Here is a 16,438-nt window from a genome sequence, read left to right on the forward strand (position 1 = left end):
ACTACCATCTATCATTTATTAGTGATAATAAAGAAGCATCATATATTGTGTAAATATTAAAAAGACTATATTTTTCACATACCTCCAAAAAATCTCAATAGATCTCATTATTCTAATTGCTAGGACAAAGTAGTACTTCTACCGATGAATCCTACAAGCTCCAATTTCCAAACTTTTTCCTTAGTATAAGTACTCAAGCTTCTCTTTCTTCTTCCCTGTTGATCACATGTTTTATTTTTCTTTTGCTAAAGTCAACGTTTGAATACATTAGAAAAATGACAATTCAGTTACATAAATAAAAAGACACAACCTTTTAGAATAGACACTTCAAAATAAATTAGTTTTTTAATATTTTTTACAAGTAATTAATATTTTAAAAAGAATATTTTAGTAATTTGACTTTCTAGTTTAGGGCTTCCCACTTTTATAATAGTATATATATATATATATATACACACACTTTTTATGCCCCTTAATAAATACATTATACTCCATAACCCCTATAATGATAGCATTTCAAAAAGTCTTGAAAAATAATTCGAGAAATAAGTAGTTAATGATAAGGATAAAATAAGAAAAAAAAGATTGTCTTTCTCTTGATTTACAAAAATAGACAACTAAAATTAAAAAATACCGAGCACATAAAAATGAACGGAGAGACTACACTGTTAGGTTTGAAATCTCAATATGGATAAAACTTGTAGGGAAAATACGTAGTTAAAAAGGTGGACTCTTCACTTTTCTTCTTTGGTAAGGATGCTAAGTGTGAGAATCTAAAGCTACAATTCTGATAGAAAATAAACTGCAATAAAATTACTTTTGGCTTTTATTTAAGAAAACCGCCAGATCGCGTTGTCAATTTTCTTTTTTCAAGTTCATATTCAAGCATTTCAGGTAAAAAGAAACTTCAGAGATTACAGAGCCATCTAAGTCTAACAAGCAGCAAAGTGATCAAACTAAACCAAAATGCATAGATTGGACTCGGTTCACAAGCCAGGCTTAGCTTTTACATTTCGTTAACCAGCTAGCAATGACTTTATCTTGTTTTCTCAAGGGGAACTGGAAAAAGAAGAAAAGAAAGAAGGTCCACCGACCCAATCTGCTCTTCTCATCATCGCTGCTATTATTCTATTTCCTACATGCAATAGCCAGAGAAACTCCATATGTAAAGTAAATAAGGGCAAATATATGCAACACATTAAAGAGTTTTTACACATTGATCATCTTGGTCAATGATAGTGAAATATCTATGTTATTTATTCATACAGTAGAAAGACCGCCCCTGTCTTCCAAGACAAAAGAAGCTCAAGGTTTCTTCAATGGAACTTGCTCACAATTCTTCCCTCGAAGCCTCATCTCTTGGATGCTCAATATAAGATGCATAAGTTTTGATTATTGACTCATAAACATCAATACCTTTCAAATACTCATCCTTGTTCAAGAACTGCAGCAATAGAGAATGTATATTAACTATAGGCCAAAGTCGGGATCTCCACCAGATAAAACAAAACTATTTTAACAGGGGAACACAATTTTCAAGTCCAGTCAAATTTACTATATCACAGGAGGTATAATATTGAAAACTGGTGAATCCTCAGCTGCTATGGTCATAATTTACATCAGTTTTTGGGTCGTGTAAAATGTTGATGACTGGTAAAGAGTAACCATAGCCATCGCATTGTTTTCTTCTTCCTTATTGTGCAGTTCTCAATTTCTTTTGGCTTTCCCATCTTAAGAGTATGTTTAATAGGTTTGAAAAACTGTATGTGTTTAAGCACAGACAACACTACCATGTCTCACCAAGTATGCAATAGTGTAAATAATGCTCACCTCGTTGTGGTCGTGAAGAAGAATCGGAGTGTTTGCCATTGGAGAAAATCCTATTGCTGGCAGGCCTCGCTCCCGAAAATAGCGTGCATCTGTCGATGCAGGAAATATTTCTGGTTTTCCAACTCCGGCATTAGCTTTGACGATAGATTCTTCTAACAGTGCCCACCAAACATTGGAACTGTCAACAGCTGTAATGGCTGGCCTTCCAAACTTGTCATTCACAGACACCTTCTGCTTGAACTGTCGGAGAACAAGGGTATCGTCCAGTCTCTTAAATTAACATACAGCATTTCTAAATATTGTTCAAATAGACAGCTGATACGAAGTCAAACAATAACCAGCAAGGAATTCTATCAAGTAGTATTCAGACAAGAGTTCTCTCAAATATGAACACGCATTTAAGCCCAAAACGACAATAACCACCTACAGAATTCAGAAGGTGAGGACATGTATTTTTTATGGGGTCAGGAATTTGCCATCCATTTAAGAATGATGGTATGGTCCTTTCACGTTAGCTAGGTGAAGAGTTTCAGACAAGAGTTCTCTCAAATATGAACACGCATTTAAGCCCAAGACGACAAATCAACAAAAGCAAAGCCATGTTACTCACAGACTCCCCTACAAGCTCAGGCTATTGTAGGTCCCAGCAGAATATTGAACTTCTCAGACACTCAGTCTCAGATATGAGATAACTATTTCCACCCATCCCGCTTTATTTCTCTCATTCTTTTTGGAGGGTCTATTTGACCTTCTTCTCTAGAAACATTGAGCTCATTAATTTGTCTTTAAAAAAGTTGAAGTTGTGAAGTTTCTTATTTCAAAAGATCTTGTTAAACATAGTCCAAATATCTTTATTCACCTCTCTAAAAGCAAACAAGAAAACAAATTAGATGATGTATCCTTTTTACTATCCCTTCCCCGAACCCCGCGCATAGCGGGAGCTTAGTACGCCGGGCTGTCCTTTTTTAGTCAACTAATACGAGGAACATGACAACATAATATCTTAACTTCCAGGAGCTACAATAAAGGAAGCACCCAACCTTCGACTTCAAGACGAGTTAATATTTAAAAGAATTTCCATTTACGATGTTTTTTTATTCTAAAAGGATTGATAGTTCCTTCACAAAATGATTAAAACCTTTGCATAAAGAGGCGCATAATTTTGCCTCCTCAACACCCTCCTGGGTTGAAGAGATAGGGCAGTGAAAGGACATGAAATCTCAAATAGTATGCAGGCAAGGAAAGTGGTTTCATTTATGAATTTCCTCAGCACATCCATCATATTTTGCGCATCCAGATGTATTCAAAGTACTTTCATGCTCTTCCAAAAACTCTGGCTGCCTATGCTTACAAGGACATCCTTTAAAATGGGACACCCACATGTAACTAGCATTTCACATCTTACAGTTCAAGCCTAGCACGCCTTGAAGTAGAAATGTGAAGTTTTGCAAGAAGCTTTTCTAAAGTTGTCATCAGTAAAGTAGCGAAGGCAGATTGAAGAAACATAAAGCTAAAAACTAGTGACAGATCCCAGAACGGATTATTCAGGTTTAGTCTTGGAGAAGCAAAGAAGACAACAACAACAACAACAACAACAACAACAACAATAACACTATCTCAATCCCAAACTAGCTCGGGTCGAGAAGTAAATACTAAGATATAAAAGTCAAATATTCATTACTTATGTCTCTATTACAAGAACTTCTCCGGAACATGGAAGCAACTAAAGTTTGCTGAAAACAGTAGGGCCTACCATATCCTATATTATTCACTTCAGAATATTCCCTTATATGAGGGAAAACATGGCTGATTAATAGCATGTTTCGCTGCAAAAATCAGCTTATTTTGAGAAGTGCTTTTTCTTAAAAGTGTTTTTCTCAAAAGTACTTTTGGTGAGAAGCAGTTTGTGTTTGGCTAATTAATTAGAAAAGCACTTAGTGTTTGGACTTTGGCCAAGCTTTTAAAAACTGCTTCTAAGTGTAATTTTTCTCAAAAGTACTTTTCAAAAAAGTGTTTTTGGAGGGAAGCTACTTTTTTTGCTTCTCCAAAACTGCTTCTGCTTCTGCTTCTTCTCAAAAGCACTTTTTTTTTCTTCCAAAAGCTTTGCCAAACACTTCAACTTTGGATAATAGTGCTTTTAGGATTGGAGAAGCATGGCCAAACAGGCTATAAAGGACATAGGAAAGTGAAAGGATGAGAACAAGCTGGAAATGTGGAAACTCTCGCAGTCCTAGATTAGACTTTTCTACTTCCATAAACTAACTGCAGTGCAGCAGCTTGAAAGACAGACTTAATCAAAGCTTCAGATAGACTGCTGGTTACTAGGCTCGCTATGGTAACACTTCATGCCAGATTGGGAGAAAAGAAAGGCATGGAACGCTTTTCTTTGGTGTATCCACCACTGCACCACACCCAACATAAGGAAAACAGTAAAATGCAAATTGTTCTAGGCCTCTTTCTCTTTGGAAAAGGACTGAGGTATAGCAAACAGGAGGCAGTCACATCATTACATATTGGTCTATTGCAGCTCTAAAAGGAGAAGTGAGGACTATTATTCCTAATACCTCAAAAGTCATGTTTCGTGAAGCAGGTGCCCATTCCTCAGCTATTCTCTTCTCCAAGGATGCTTGATCTGCAGTTGGCGGTACTCTGATGTCAAATCCTGCTTGGGCTTCAGATGGCTGCAGGTTCATGACAAAACCCTGCCACAGAAATAAAGAAGTCCATGTCTTAAACTTATCTCAACTGCATGAATAAGGGCGCTACTGTTTGACAAGAAAGGGTTGTTCCGCCGAATAAAGAGGAATATATGCGGAAAACACCCTAAATCTTCTATCAATCGCTCTCCAAATGTTTGTTAGATTGAACCTCAGGAACAGCAGAAAAAAGCATATTAAGATGAACTGCGTAATGAAATGTTCCAATTCATATACTCCAATAGTCAAATTTATCTCCATTCACTAAACTACAGTAACATTTAAGCTCTTTTGTTACTTTATGAAAAGCATCTAAGCTCTTCTCTCAGAAAAAATTATACTTTACAGAATTTGTAAAAACCATAAAATAGTGCATAAGGTTACTACTAGAGCACTTGATGGCAACGAATGATTAAGCTCAATCAAAGACTCCAAGAATTCGTCAGACAAGGAATACTACAGGGAGGACTAGATGAGCCACAAAGTTCTCATTGCTACAAAATATCACGAAGGGAAGCGCAAAATTCAAGTTTTCTTTTAACATAAAAAAAGGTCAGAATAGCCTGACTTACAGAGGGAGAAGGGGTGCCAGCTTTCAAGAAGACCATATTAACAGAAATGACCTCGCCTTCAGCTTTCAATCCCGCCTTAACTAAATCGAACTGCGCAGCCCTGAATCTCCTTATAGTTTCGATGCTTTTAAGTAGATTCTCCGTGGCAGTATTATCATAGAGCTTAGCCCCGTGTCCAGGAGCACCTACAGCTTTAACGACCAGCCACCAGGGGGACCTCTCCCCATAGAATGCACGATAGTTTTCGGTGGGAGAAGGCAAGCCCTCGTCAAGTACAATCCCAACATTCATCTTCACGAAGACATCGGAATCGACAAACTTTCCGGCACCATCGTCTCCGCCGATTTCCTCGTCGGGGACGAAGGAGAGGTAGACAGTGCGCGTTGGTTGGAAGCCAGAAGCCTTGAGCTTGCGAATGGCCTCCAGGTACTGCAAGCCCACGCACTTCATGTCCTGAGAACCCCGGGCGTAGATGTTGCCGCTAGCGGGATCTAAGTGGGCGGAGAAAGGTGGGTGGGCCCACTTGTGATGCTCGGAAGGGACAACGTCGGTATGTGAGTTGAGTAGGACGGAAGGGAGGCTGGGGTCCTTGCCTGCCCATTTCAGGAGAATCAAAGGCTTGCCCTTCACCAGCTCCAGGGTCTGGGATTCGAGGTTTAGCGACTTCGCCTGTGAGGTTATAAACTCGGCGGCTTCATAGTAGTTGGGCTGAGGTTGGGCTGTATTGATCTGAAGGTACTGTTGGAATCTTGATATGATTGTCGACGCTTCTTCCGCGGCCGTCGCTGTGACCAACAACAAGACCGACAGACACAGAGAGTAATGATAAGAGTTGTGCTTGTCTCGCCTACCGCCGCAAAAACTCATCTCCGCCGCCACTGCTTTTGGCTTCAAACTAATGGAGAGTAATGTTGTATCAAAAATCGAATATGTATGTTAACAAAAGTCCTAATGTTATAAAATAAAAACTATAAAGTAAAGACAAGTATAGAGAGAAAACTGATATATTATTCAAATTTCAAACTTATGTATATAATGAACTGAAAACTTTTTTATTTATAGAAGAAAGAAAGCAGCTGCGAGGCTTTTCAGGAAGTAACTGCAAGGCTTTTCTTTAGCTGCTTGAAAGCTGTCTGCATGAGCTGCTTGCAACCTGCCTGTTTAATAAGAAGCTGCTGCAAATCATTTCATTGAGCTGCTTGCAACCTGCCTGCATCAGCTGCTTGTAGATAAACTTCAACAGAGTACTAAATGGATAATCTTCTTCAGGAAGATTATCTATAGCGGAGTAATAAATGAACATCCACAATATAATTATTTTCATAACACTCCCCCTTGGATGTTCATTAAAAGGTATTGTGCCTCGTTAAAACCTTACTAGAAAAAATTCAGTGGAAAAAATCTTAGTGAAGGAAAGAGAGTACACATATTTAGTAATACGCATTTCTAACTGCCTCATTAAAAACCTTATAAGGAAAATCCTGTGGGAAAAAAAACCTTAGTAAGGAAAAAAGAGTGCATCGCGTATTTTACTCCCCCTGATAAAAATCTTGTTTCAAATATTTGAGTCTCCGCATTCCAATCTTGTATACCATATTCTCAAAAGTTGAAGTTGGCAAAGATTTAGTGAATAAATCTGCCGGATTGTCACTTGAACGGATTTGCTGCACATCAATGTCACCATTTTTCTGAAGATCGTGTGTGTAGAATAATTTTGGTGAAATGTGCTTCGTTCTATCTCCTTTTATAAATCCCCTCTTCAATTGGGCTATGCATGCAGCATTGTCTTCGTATAAAATTGTGGATCTTTTATCACACTCCAAACCACATTTTTCTTGAATAAAATGAATCACTGATCTCAACCATACGCATTCCCTACTTGCTTCATGAATAGCTATTATCTCAGCATGATTTGAACAAGTAACAATAATTGACTGCTTTGTGGAGCGCCATGATATGAGTACCTTCACATGTAAACACGTACCCGGTTTGAGATCGAGCTTTATGGGGATCAGATAAATAACTTGCATCTGTATAACCAACAAGATCTGCATTACCTTTGTTAGCATAAAACAAACACATATCAAGAGTTCCCTTTAAATATCGCAAAATATGCTTAATCCCATTCCAATGTCTCAGAGTAGGAGAAGAGCTATATCTTGCTAGTAAATTAACAGAAAATGCTATGTCAGGCCTTGTAGCATTAGCAAGATACATAAGTGCACCAATTGCACTGAGATAAGGTGTTTCAGGACCAAGGAGTTCCTCGTCTTCTTCTGGAGGTCGGAACGGGTCCTTATTCACTTCAAGTGATCGAACAATCATTGGTGTACTCAATGGGTGCGCTTTGTCCATGTAAAATCGTTTTAAGACCCTTTCTGTATAGGCAGATTGATGCATAAAGATTCCGTTTGCTAAATGTTCAATTTGCAATCCAAGACAAAGTTTTATTTTTCCAAGATCTTTCATCTCAAATTCTTTCTTAAGATATTCAATTGCCTTTTGGAGCTCTTATGGAGTTCCAACAAGATTTATGTCATCAACATAAACAGCAAGTATAACAAATTCTGATGTCATTTTCTTTATAAAAATACATGGACAAATAACATCATTTATGTAACCCTCTTTCAGTAAATATTCACTAAGGCGATTATACCACATGCGTCCAGATTACTTTAAACTGTACAAAGATCTTTGTAATTTGATTGAATACATTTCCCGAGATTTCGAATATGCTTCAGGCATTTTAAATCCTTCAGGGATTTTCATGTAAATCTTATTATCAAGTGACCCGTACAGATAAGATGTAACCACATCCATCATATGTATTTCAAGTCTTTCACGTAAGGCTAAACTGATGAGATATCGAAATGTTATGGCATCCATAACTGGTGAATATGTTTCTTCATAATCGACTCCGGGTCGTTGTGAGAATCCTTGTGCGACAAGGCGAGCCTTGTATCTTTCAACTTCATTTTGGTCATTCCTTTTTCGCACAAAAACCCATTTATGACCAACTGGTTTTACACCAGCAGGTGTTTGGACTACTGGTCCAAAGACCTCTCTTTTAGCAAGTGCGTTCAATTTTGATTGAATTGCCCCTTGCCATTTTGGTCAATCAGATCTTTGTTGACATTCTTCGACAGATCGGGGTTCACAATCCTCACTATCTTGCATAATGTTAAGTGTAATATTATATGTAAAAATATTATCCACCACTATTTCAGATCGATTTAAATCAATCCCATCACCAGTAGAACTTATTAAAAGTTCCCCACTCACTTGAGTCTCGGGTTCATTGATTTCTTCAGGAATCTCAGAACTAATCAGATCTTGGGTCTCTTCAGGATATCCCTTCATAATATCATTTTAATCATTTGTCGATTTTCTTTTTCTAGGATTTCGATCCTTAGAACCCAAAGGCCTACCACGCTTCAGGCGTGCTTTAGGTTCACTAGTTCTTATGCTAGTAGATGATCCTGTTGGGACATCAATTCGTATAGGCACATTCTCTGCAGGGATATGTGACTTAGTTATCCATTTCAAATCAGTAAACGCGTCTGGCATTTGATTTGCTATATTTTATAAATAGATGATCTTTTGGACCTCCTGATTACATATAGGGGTACGTGGATCAAAATGAGATAATGATGAAACTTTCCACACAATTTCTCTTTTGATTTCCTTTTTTATCTCCCCTTAATTGTGGAGAATTTGTTTCATCAAATCGACAATCTGCAAATCGAGCAGTAAATAAATCTCCCGTCAATGGTTCAAGATAGCGAATAATAGAGGGTGATTCAAACCCAATATATATTCCTAACCTTCTTTGGGGGCTCATCTTACTGCGTTGTGGTGGTGCTACTGGCACACATACAACACATCCAAAAATTCGTAGATGGACAATATTTGGTTCGTGACCATAAACTAATTGTGACGGAGAATATTTATTATAATGTGTTGGTCTGAGACGGATAAGTGATGTTGCGTGCAAGATAGCATGGCCCCAAACAGTAGTGGACAATTTTGTTTTCATAAGTAGTGGTCTTGCTATCAATTGCAGCCGTTTAATAAATGACTCTGTAAGGCCATTTTGAGTATGAACATAAGCTACAGGATGTTTAACTTTTATTCCAACTGATAGACGGTAATTATCAAAAGCTTGAGATGAGAATTCTCCAGCATTATCAAGGCGAATAGCCTTTATAGGATAATATGGGAATTGTGCCCTTAATCGAATTATTTGGGCTAATAACTTTGCAAACGCCAGGTTGCGAGATGATAGTAGGCAAACGTGAGACCATCTTGAAGATGCATCTATTAGGACCATAAAATATCTAAACAGCCCACTTGGTGGGTGAATAGGTCCACATATATCCTCATGTATACGTTCTAAAAAGGTAGGGGACTCAATGCCAACCTTCATTTGTGATGGTCTAGTGATCATTTTGCCTTGATAACAAGCATCACAAGAAAATTCATTATTTGTAAGAATCTTTAGGTTCTTTAATGGATGCCCACTCGAATTTTTAGTAATTCGTCTCATCATTATTGATCCAGGATGGCCCAAACGGCCATGCCAAAGCACAAAAGTATTTGAATCAGTAAACTTCTGGTTTACGATAGAGTGTGCTTCAACTGTACTAATCTTTGAATAGTATAAGCCAGAAGATAAAGTTGATAACTTTTCTACAATGCATTTCTGGCCAGAAATATTCTTTGTAATACAAAGATATTCCACATTCATTTAATCCATTGTCTAAACATGATACCCATTTCGGCGGATATATATAAAACTCAACAAGTTTCTTCGGGACTTGGAGGAGAATAATGCATTGTCTATAATAAGTTTTGTTCCCTTAGACAGAAATACAATAGCTCTTCTGGAGCCTTCAATCAAACTTATATTACCAGAAATTGTAGAAACATTTGCTTTTTCCTTATGCAAATAAGAAAAGTATTTCTGATCTTTGAATATGGAATGAGTTGTTCCACTATCAATTGCACAAATATCTTCATGATTGGTCTTTGATCTAAACATAATTTGAGGATTATCCATATTCTTCAAAATGATATAAATAAAATAAATATGATAGTAAACATTATTATCAAAGCATAACGTTTATTTATGTACAACAATTACATAACCATACTATCTACTACAAACAACAAAAATTAAAATATTTACATTTCTACAGATTCACTACCGATCACATGACTTGTTTCTCCTTCTGGGAGTGCAAAATAATCAGCTACATCCAAATGCATGAAGTCTAAATTATCTTCAGAAATAAAATTTGCTTCAGCATTTTTCTCTGTCTTCTTCAGGGAGGCTTGATACAGCTCAACCAGGTGCTTTGGCATACGACATGTACGCGACCAGTGCCCTTTTCCTCCACATCTATAACATGCATTTTTTAGCTTTGCTTCTTGTACAGCTTCATGCTTTTGTTCCTTCATTTTCCACTTTTGGTGGTGAGGATGGTTCTTTGGTGCATTGTTATTACCACGATTAGAGTTTCCTCCCTGACCATGGCCATGACCATGACTGGGGCCACGTCCTCTTCCACGCTTAGCTTGGTGGAAGTTCGTCTCATTCACCTCAGGGAATGGACAAGAACCAGTAGGTCAGCTTTCATTGTTTTTCATTAATAGCTCATTATGTTGCTCGGATACTAGAAGATGTGAGATAAGTTCAGAATACTTTTTAAATCCTATCTCTCGATACTGCTGCTGCAGGAGCATATTCGAGGCATGAAAAGTGGTGAAAGTTTTCTCCAACATATCATGATCAGTAATATTATCACCACATAGTTTCAATTGGGAAATAATTCTGAACATAGCATAATTATACTCACTGATAGATTTAAAATCTTGTAGCCTTAGATCAGTCCAATCATAACGTGCTTGTGGAAGAATGACCATCTTCAGGTGGTCATATCTATCTTTCAAATTATTCCACAGTATGACTGGATCTTTAACAGTAAGATATTCCACTTTCAGGCCCTCATCAAGGTGATAGCTTAGGAATATCATTGCTTTGGTACGGTCTTGGTTTATTGCCTGATTTTTATCTTTGATGGTGTCTGCCAGACCCATTGCATCAAGATGAATTTCGGTATCAAGCACCCAAGACATGTAGCTTTTGCCCGATATATCCAGGGCTACAAACTCAAGTTTAGAAAAATTTGACATTATTTAGAAAAAGAAAGTTCGTACCTCTGATACTTTCAAAGTATTTTCTCGAGATGGCAGAGTCTCGTGCTGATAACGTGTTATAAAATAAGAACTGTAAAGTAAAGAAAAGTATAGAGAGAAACTGATATATTATTCAAATTTCAAACTTATGTATATAATGAACTGAAAACTCCTCTATTTATAGAAGAAAGGAAGCAGCTGCGAGACTTTTCAGGAAGCAGCTGCAAGGCTTTTCTTTAGCTGCTTGTAAGTTATCTGCATGAGCTGCTTGCAACCTGCCTGTTTAATAAGAAGCTGCTGCAAATTATTTCATTGAGCTGCTTGCAACCTGCCTGCATCAGTTGCTTGTAGATAAACTTCAACAGAGTATTAAATGGAGGAAGATTATTCATAGCGGAGTAATAAATGAACATCCACAATATAATTATTTGCATAACACCAAAGTCATTTTGTATTCTTTTCTTTACGGTTTGCTTGGATTGTATTGTATAGTTTTAATATAATCTATCTATCTATATCATTATAAAAGCACAAATAATCTATGTTAAATGTTAAACGACTAAATTATACTTTAAATATTAATTGACTTTTATAATCTTAAATAAATACATATATAATTTAAGAATATAATTGTAAATCGTCTAATACTGGAACTTTTTTTCGATTTAAACTACACATCGCCGAGAAATTGATTTTGGGTCAAATTCTTTTGGGAAGAGTAGCTTACAAGCCTACAAACATATTTTTTTCATTGCTTAGATTGCCTATGATGTAAATTTCTGACAAATTATTGAGTCCAAGTCAAATATTGACATAAGAAAAACTATTGTACATGAATTAAGCTGCTCAAGCCAAATTACCAAGGAAATTTGGATTAACTAACCTAATACACCCAAACTTACTCTATCCACATTATTTTGCCGTTCTTATCAGCATAAATAAGTAATTGTAATTTCACTATTTTTTAAAAGTGGTCTAGTTAAAACATGTATCCTAAAGAAAAATAATTAGTAGTGAAGTTATATATATTAATCCTAAAGGTTGTTGCATCATAAGGTTCCATTCGTACTGATTTCAGTCCTAATTACAGATGCTACACCGAATAAAATTTTGCAAATTAACTCAACACATACTGTACTTAAGTTTTGCATCTTGAATATTGTAAATAGAAGCCGAGAAAATAAAACAAAAATATAAACAAACAATTATTGAGTATATCGAGAAAGAAATAAAAAGAACAAATATGTAAGTATATAGGCGCAAGACGATTCCCATCATTGGATTAGAGACAAATAAGAGAACAGAGGAACTATGCTATATGTATAATTTAAGGATATAATTGTAAATCATCTAATACTGAATTCTTTTTTTTGATTTAAACTACACATCACCGATAAGTTGATTTTGGGTCAAATTCTTTTGAGAAGTGTAGCTTACAAGCCTACAAACACATTTTTTCATTGCTTAGATTGCCTATGATGTAAATTTCTGACAAATTATTGAGTCCAAGTCAAATATTGACATAAGAAACACTATTGTACATGAGCTAAGCTGCTCAAGTCAAATTACCAAGAAAATTTGGATTAACTAACCTAATACACGCAAACTTACTCTATCCACATTATTTTGCCGTTCTTATCGGCATAAATAAGTAATTGTAATTTCACTATTTTTTAAAAGTGGTCTAGCTAAAATATGTATCCCAATGATAAAATTCTCTTTATAGGACAAGGTGATTGTAAAGCAAACTAACTAGTAGTGAAGTTTTATATTTTTATATTAATATTTTGGTACAAGCTGTTGAGATATTCATGATGACTCTCTCGTACTTTTTGACAAAAAAATTTGAGTGAGCCATTTCAGGCAGGAGGAAGTATACTTCTGTAATTTTTTGTGTAATTTTATATCCTTTTTAAAATAAAATAAATATTTTCAAATATCTGTGCGGTTAAGAATTTATTAGAAATAAACTTTTGTGATAATTGACATACGATAATATGCAACTCAATAAGTTGTTGGGATTTTAAGCTTGTGTAGCTTAAAGAAGGTAAATGAGAAATGGAGGAAAAATGAAATATTTGAGTTTCCCTTGTAAAAGGGACATTGTCCCATATCGAAGAAAGAAAAGGCTTTTGATGGTATATATATAATTGCTCTTCTTCTAACTCTTAAAGAGTTAAGAAAAAGACAAGCCTCGCGCCGTCGTCGTCGTCGCTCGGCTCGGCTTCGGCTTCGAATTGATTGATTAATCTTTTTGGACAAAATTCCTTTCAATTATTTAATTAATTAATTAAATAATTAATAAAAAAATTCCCGAATTATTTTAAATATATTTTTCCCGCAATATTTCAAACACCCCTTTTCCAACAGCCATGGCTGTTTCTGAAAGGTTGCAAACCTTTTCAGAAACAATGCCAGCAACTCTATAAATAGAGTTTGAATCCCAGAATCTTTCCTTACGAAATTTTCTGAGCTTCTTCTTCTTCTTCTTCTTCTGCACAATATTTTCCAGTGTGTTTTACGACCATTGAGTGGTTCGCAGTTCATCAGAGTTTTGGTACCAATACACTGGTGAGTTAAATAGTTCTATCCTGGAAGGATATATTCCAGCACCTCGGGTACTTGAGGGGAATAATTTCCTTAAGGACACACTGTGTATTCAGTGGGCTCGATTTATTCCTATACTATTTTTTTTTGTTTTTCAGAATCTATTTCGTTAAACAAGTACTACTAACTTTCTGTTTTATTTTTTCAGAAAGTTTAATTGTTTATTACAGCAATACAGAATAATAACAATCTTAAAGAATTTTTTTTTATTTTTATATTCTGTATTTTTTTTGTGGAGATTAAAACCTGTGTGGTTTTCTACTCCTTCTGAATTTTACTATTCTGGTTTGAAGATATAAAAACTTTATCAGAGTATTGAAATTCGTAAAACGATTTGAAGAACATAAAAACTTCATCGTTTTTCTGTAAAACAGTATATAAAAACTTCGGTTTTATTTACTATACATACTATTTTTTTGTTAATAACAGTATTGTGTACTATTCTGATTTTTCTATTAATTGAACTCTTCTATTGTTTACAGTGAGAAATGGCAATTGATAACGGAAATTCTTCTGCGACTATTGCGGCAACGACGATAGCCTCGTCAAGCCAGACTATTGTTCCACCGGCAGAGAAACCGGGGAAATTTTCCGAAGCCAACTTCAAAGGATGGCAGCAAAGGGTGTTCTTCTGGCTTACCACACTTGGTATGCAGAAATTCACTAATGAAGAACCTCCAGTGCCTGCTGCGGACATGCCGGACAACGAGAAATTCATGATTGTTGAGGCGTGGAAGCAAGCAGATTTTCTTTGCAAAGGCTATATCTTAAGCGCTATAGAGGATGACTTGTACAATGTGTACAATGCGATGAATACTTCGAAAGAATTATGGGACGCACTTGAGAAGAAGTACAAGACTGAAGATGCATGCTTGAAGAAGTTCGTGGTTGCCAAGTTTCTAGACTATAAAATGATAGACAGTAAAACTGTTGGAACCCAAGTTCAGGAGTTTCAACTTATTTTTCATGACCTTATTGCTGAAGGTATGGTCGTGAATGAAGCATTTCAAGTGGCTGCAATGATTGAAAAATTGCCTCCTTCGTGGAGAGATTTCAAGAACTATCTTAAGCACAAGCGCAAAGAAATGAAGTTGGAAGATCTTGTGATTCGTCTTAAGATTGAGGAAGACAACAAAACAGCCGAGAAGAAGTCTCGTGAAAATTCAACGATCATGGGAGCTAATATCGTTGAGGAGACTGCTCCAAAAAGTACGAAGAGAAAGAGGTCTTCTGGACAGACTAAGGAGCAGAACAAAAAGAAATTCAAGGGCAGCTGCTACAACTCTGGAAAAACCGGTCACAAAGCCCCTGATTGTCGTCTCCCAAAAAAGTATAAGAAGAAGGGACAGGCCAACATAGTGGAGAAGAATTATGACATTGATGATCTGTGTGCAATGCTTTCGGAATGCAACCTAGTTGGAAATCTGAAGGAGTGGTGGATTGACTCTGGAGCCACTCGACATGTTTGTCCTGTCAAGGAAGCATTTGCGACTTACTCTACTGCTGGTCCCGAAGAAGAGCTTTCCATGGGAAATACTGCAACAGCCAAGATTGAAGGTTATGGGAAGATATTCCTGAAGATGACTTCTGGCAAGGTGTTAACGCTCAACAATGTTCTTCATGTTCCTACTATTAGGAAGAATTTAGTTTCTACTTCTTTGTTTGTTAAGAACGGATTCAAATGTGTATTTGTTTCTGATAAAGTTGTTGTAAGCAAGAATAAAATGTATGTTGGAAAGGGCTACCTCACAGAGGGCCTCTTCAAACTAAATGTAATGGTTGTTGACAGTATGAATAAAATTGCAGCTTCTTCTTATTTATTGGAGTCAAATGATTTATGGCATATTCGTTTAGGACATGTCAATTACAAAACCTTGCGGAAGTTAATTAATTTAGAAGTGTTGCCTAAATTCGAGTGTAATAAATCAAAATGTCAAATATGTGTTGAGTCTAAGTTTGTAAAACATCCTTATAAGTCTATTGAAAGGAATTCAAATCCTTTAGACTTAATTCATACTGACATTTGTGATATGAAGTCGACACCATCTCGAGGTGGGAAAAAGTATTTTATTACTTTTATTGACGACTGCACTCGATATTGTTATGTTTATTTGCTTAATAGTAAGGATGAAGCAATTGAAGCATTTAAGCAATACAAGAATGAAGTGGAGAATCAATTGAATAAAAAGATCAAAATGATTAGAAGTGATAGGGGTGGAGAATATGAATTTCCATTTGCAGAAATATGTTCGGAATATGGAATTATCCATCAAACTACTGCACCTTACACACCTCAATCCAATGGAATTGCGGAAAGGAAAAATCGGACATTAAAGGAAATGATGAATTCTTTATTAATAAGTTTCGGATTACCGCAGAGTTTGTGGGGAGAAGCTATCCTTAAAGCTAACCGAATACTCAACAGAGTACCCCACAGCAAAACGCAATCTATTCCATATGAAAAATGGAAAGAAAGAAAACCCAACTTGAAATATTTCAAAGTGTGGGGGTGTCTAGCAAAGGTACAAGTTCCTT

At 36.1% G+C, this 16,438-nt stretch overlaps 1 protein-coding gene across 1 annotated transcript; it reads right to left on the minus strand.

Annotated features, from left to right (window-relative positions):
- Positions 1–1,166: 1,166 nt before the first annotated feature.
- On the minus strand, positions 1,167–6,029 carry LOC104112374 (uncharacterized). Its single transcript, XM_009622266.4, has 4 exons — positions 5,099–6,029; positions 4,395–4,532; positions 1,831–2,070; positions 1,167–1,444 (listed from the first exon to the last, which is right to left on the minus strand). The coding sequence occupies exons 1-4, from the start codon at positions 5,963–5,965 to the stop codon at positions 1,331–1,333; spliced, it is 1,359 nt and encodes a 452-aa protein (XP_009620561.1). The 5' UTR covers positions 5,966–6,029; the 3' UTR covers positions 1,167–1,330.
- Between the last annotated feature and the right edge of the window lie 10,409 nt (positions 6,030–16,438).

The sequence above is a fragment of the Nicotiana tomentosiformis genome, chromosome 1 (genome assembly GCF_000390325.3).
Source record: "Nicotiana tomentosiformis chromosome 1, ASM39032v3, whole genome shotgun sequence".
Classification (NCBI taxonomy): domain Eukaryota; kingdom Viridiplantae; phylum Streptophyta; class Magnoliopsida; order Solanales; family Solanaceae; genus Nicotiana; species Nicotiana tomentosiformis.

Coding starts and splice junctions, on each gene's coding strand:
- LOC104112374 (XM_009622266.4), bottom strand. CDS start 5,965: ATGAGTTTTTGCGGCGGTAGGCGAGACAAGCACAACTCTTATCATTAC. Junction 4,533..5,098: donor CTGGCACCCCTTCTCCCTCT/GTAAGTCAGGCT, acceptor TTTCTGTGGCAG/GGTTTTGTCATGAACCTGCA. Junction 1,445..1,830: donor TTCTTCACGACCACAACGAG/GTGAGCATTATT, acceptor CTATTGCTGCAG/TTCTTGAACAAGGATGAGTA.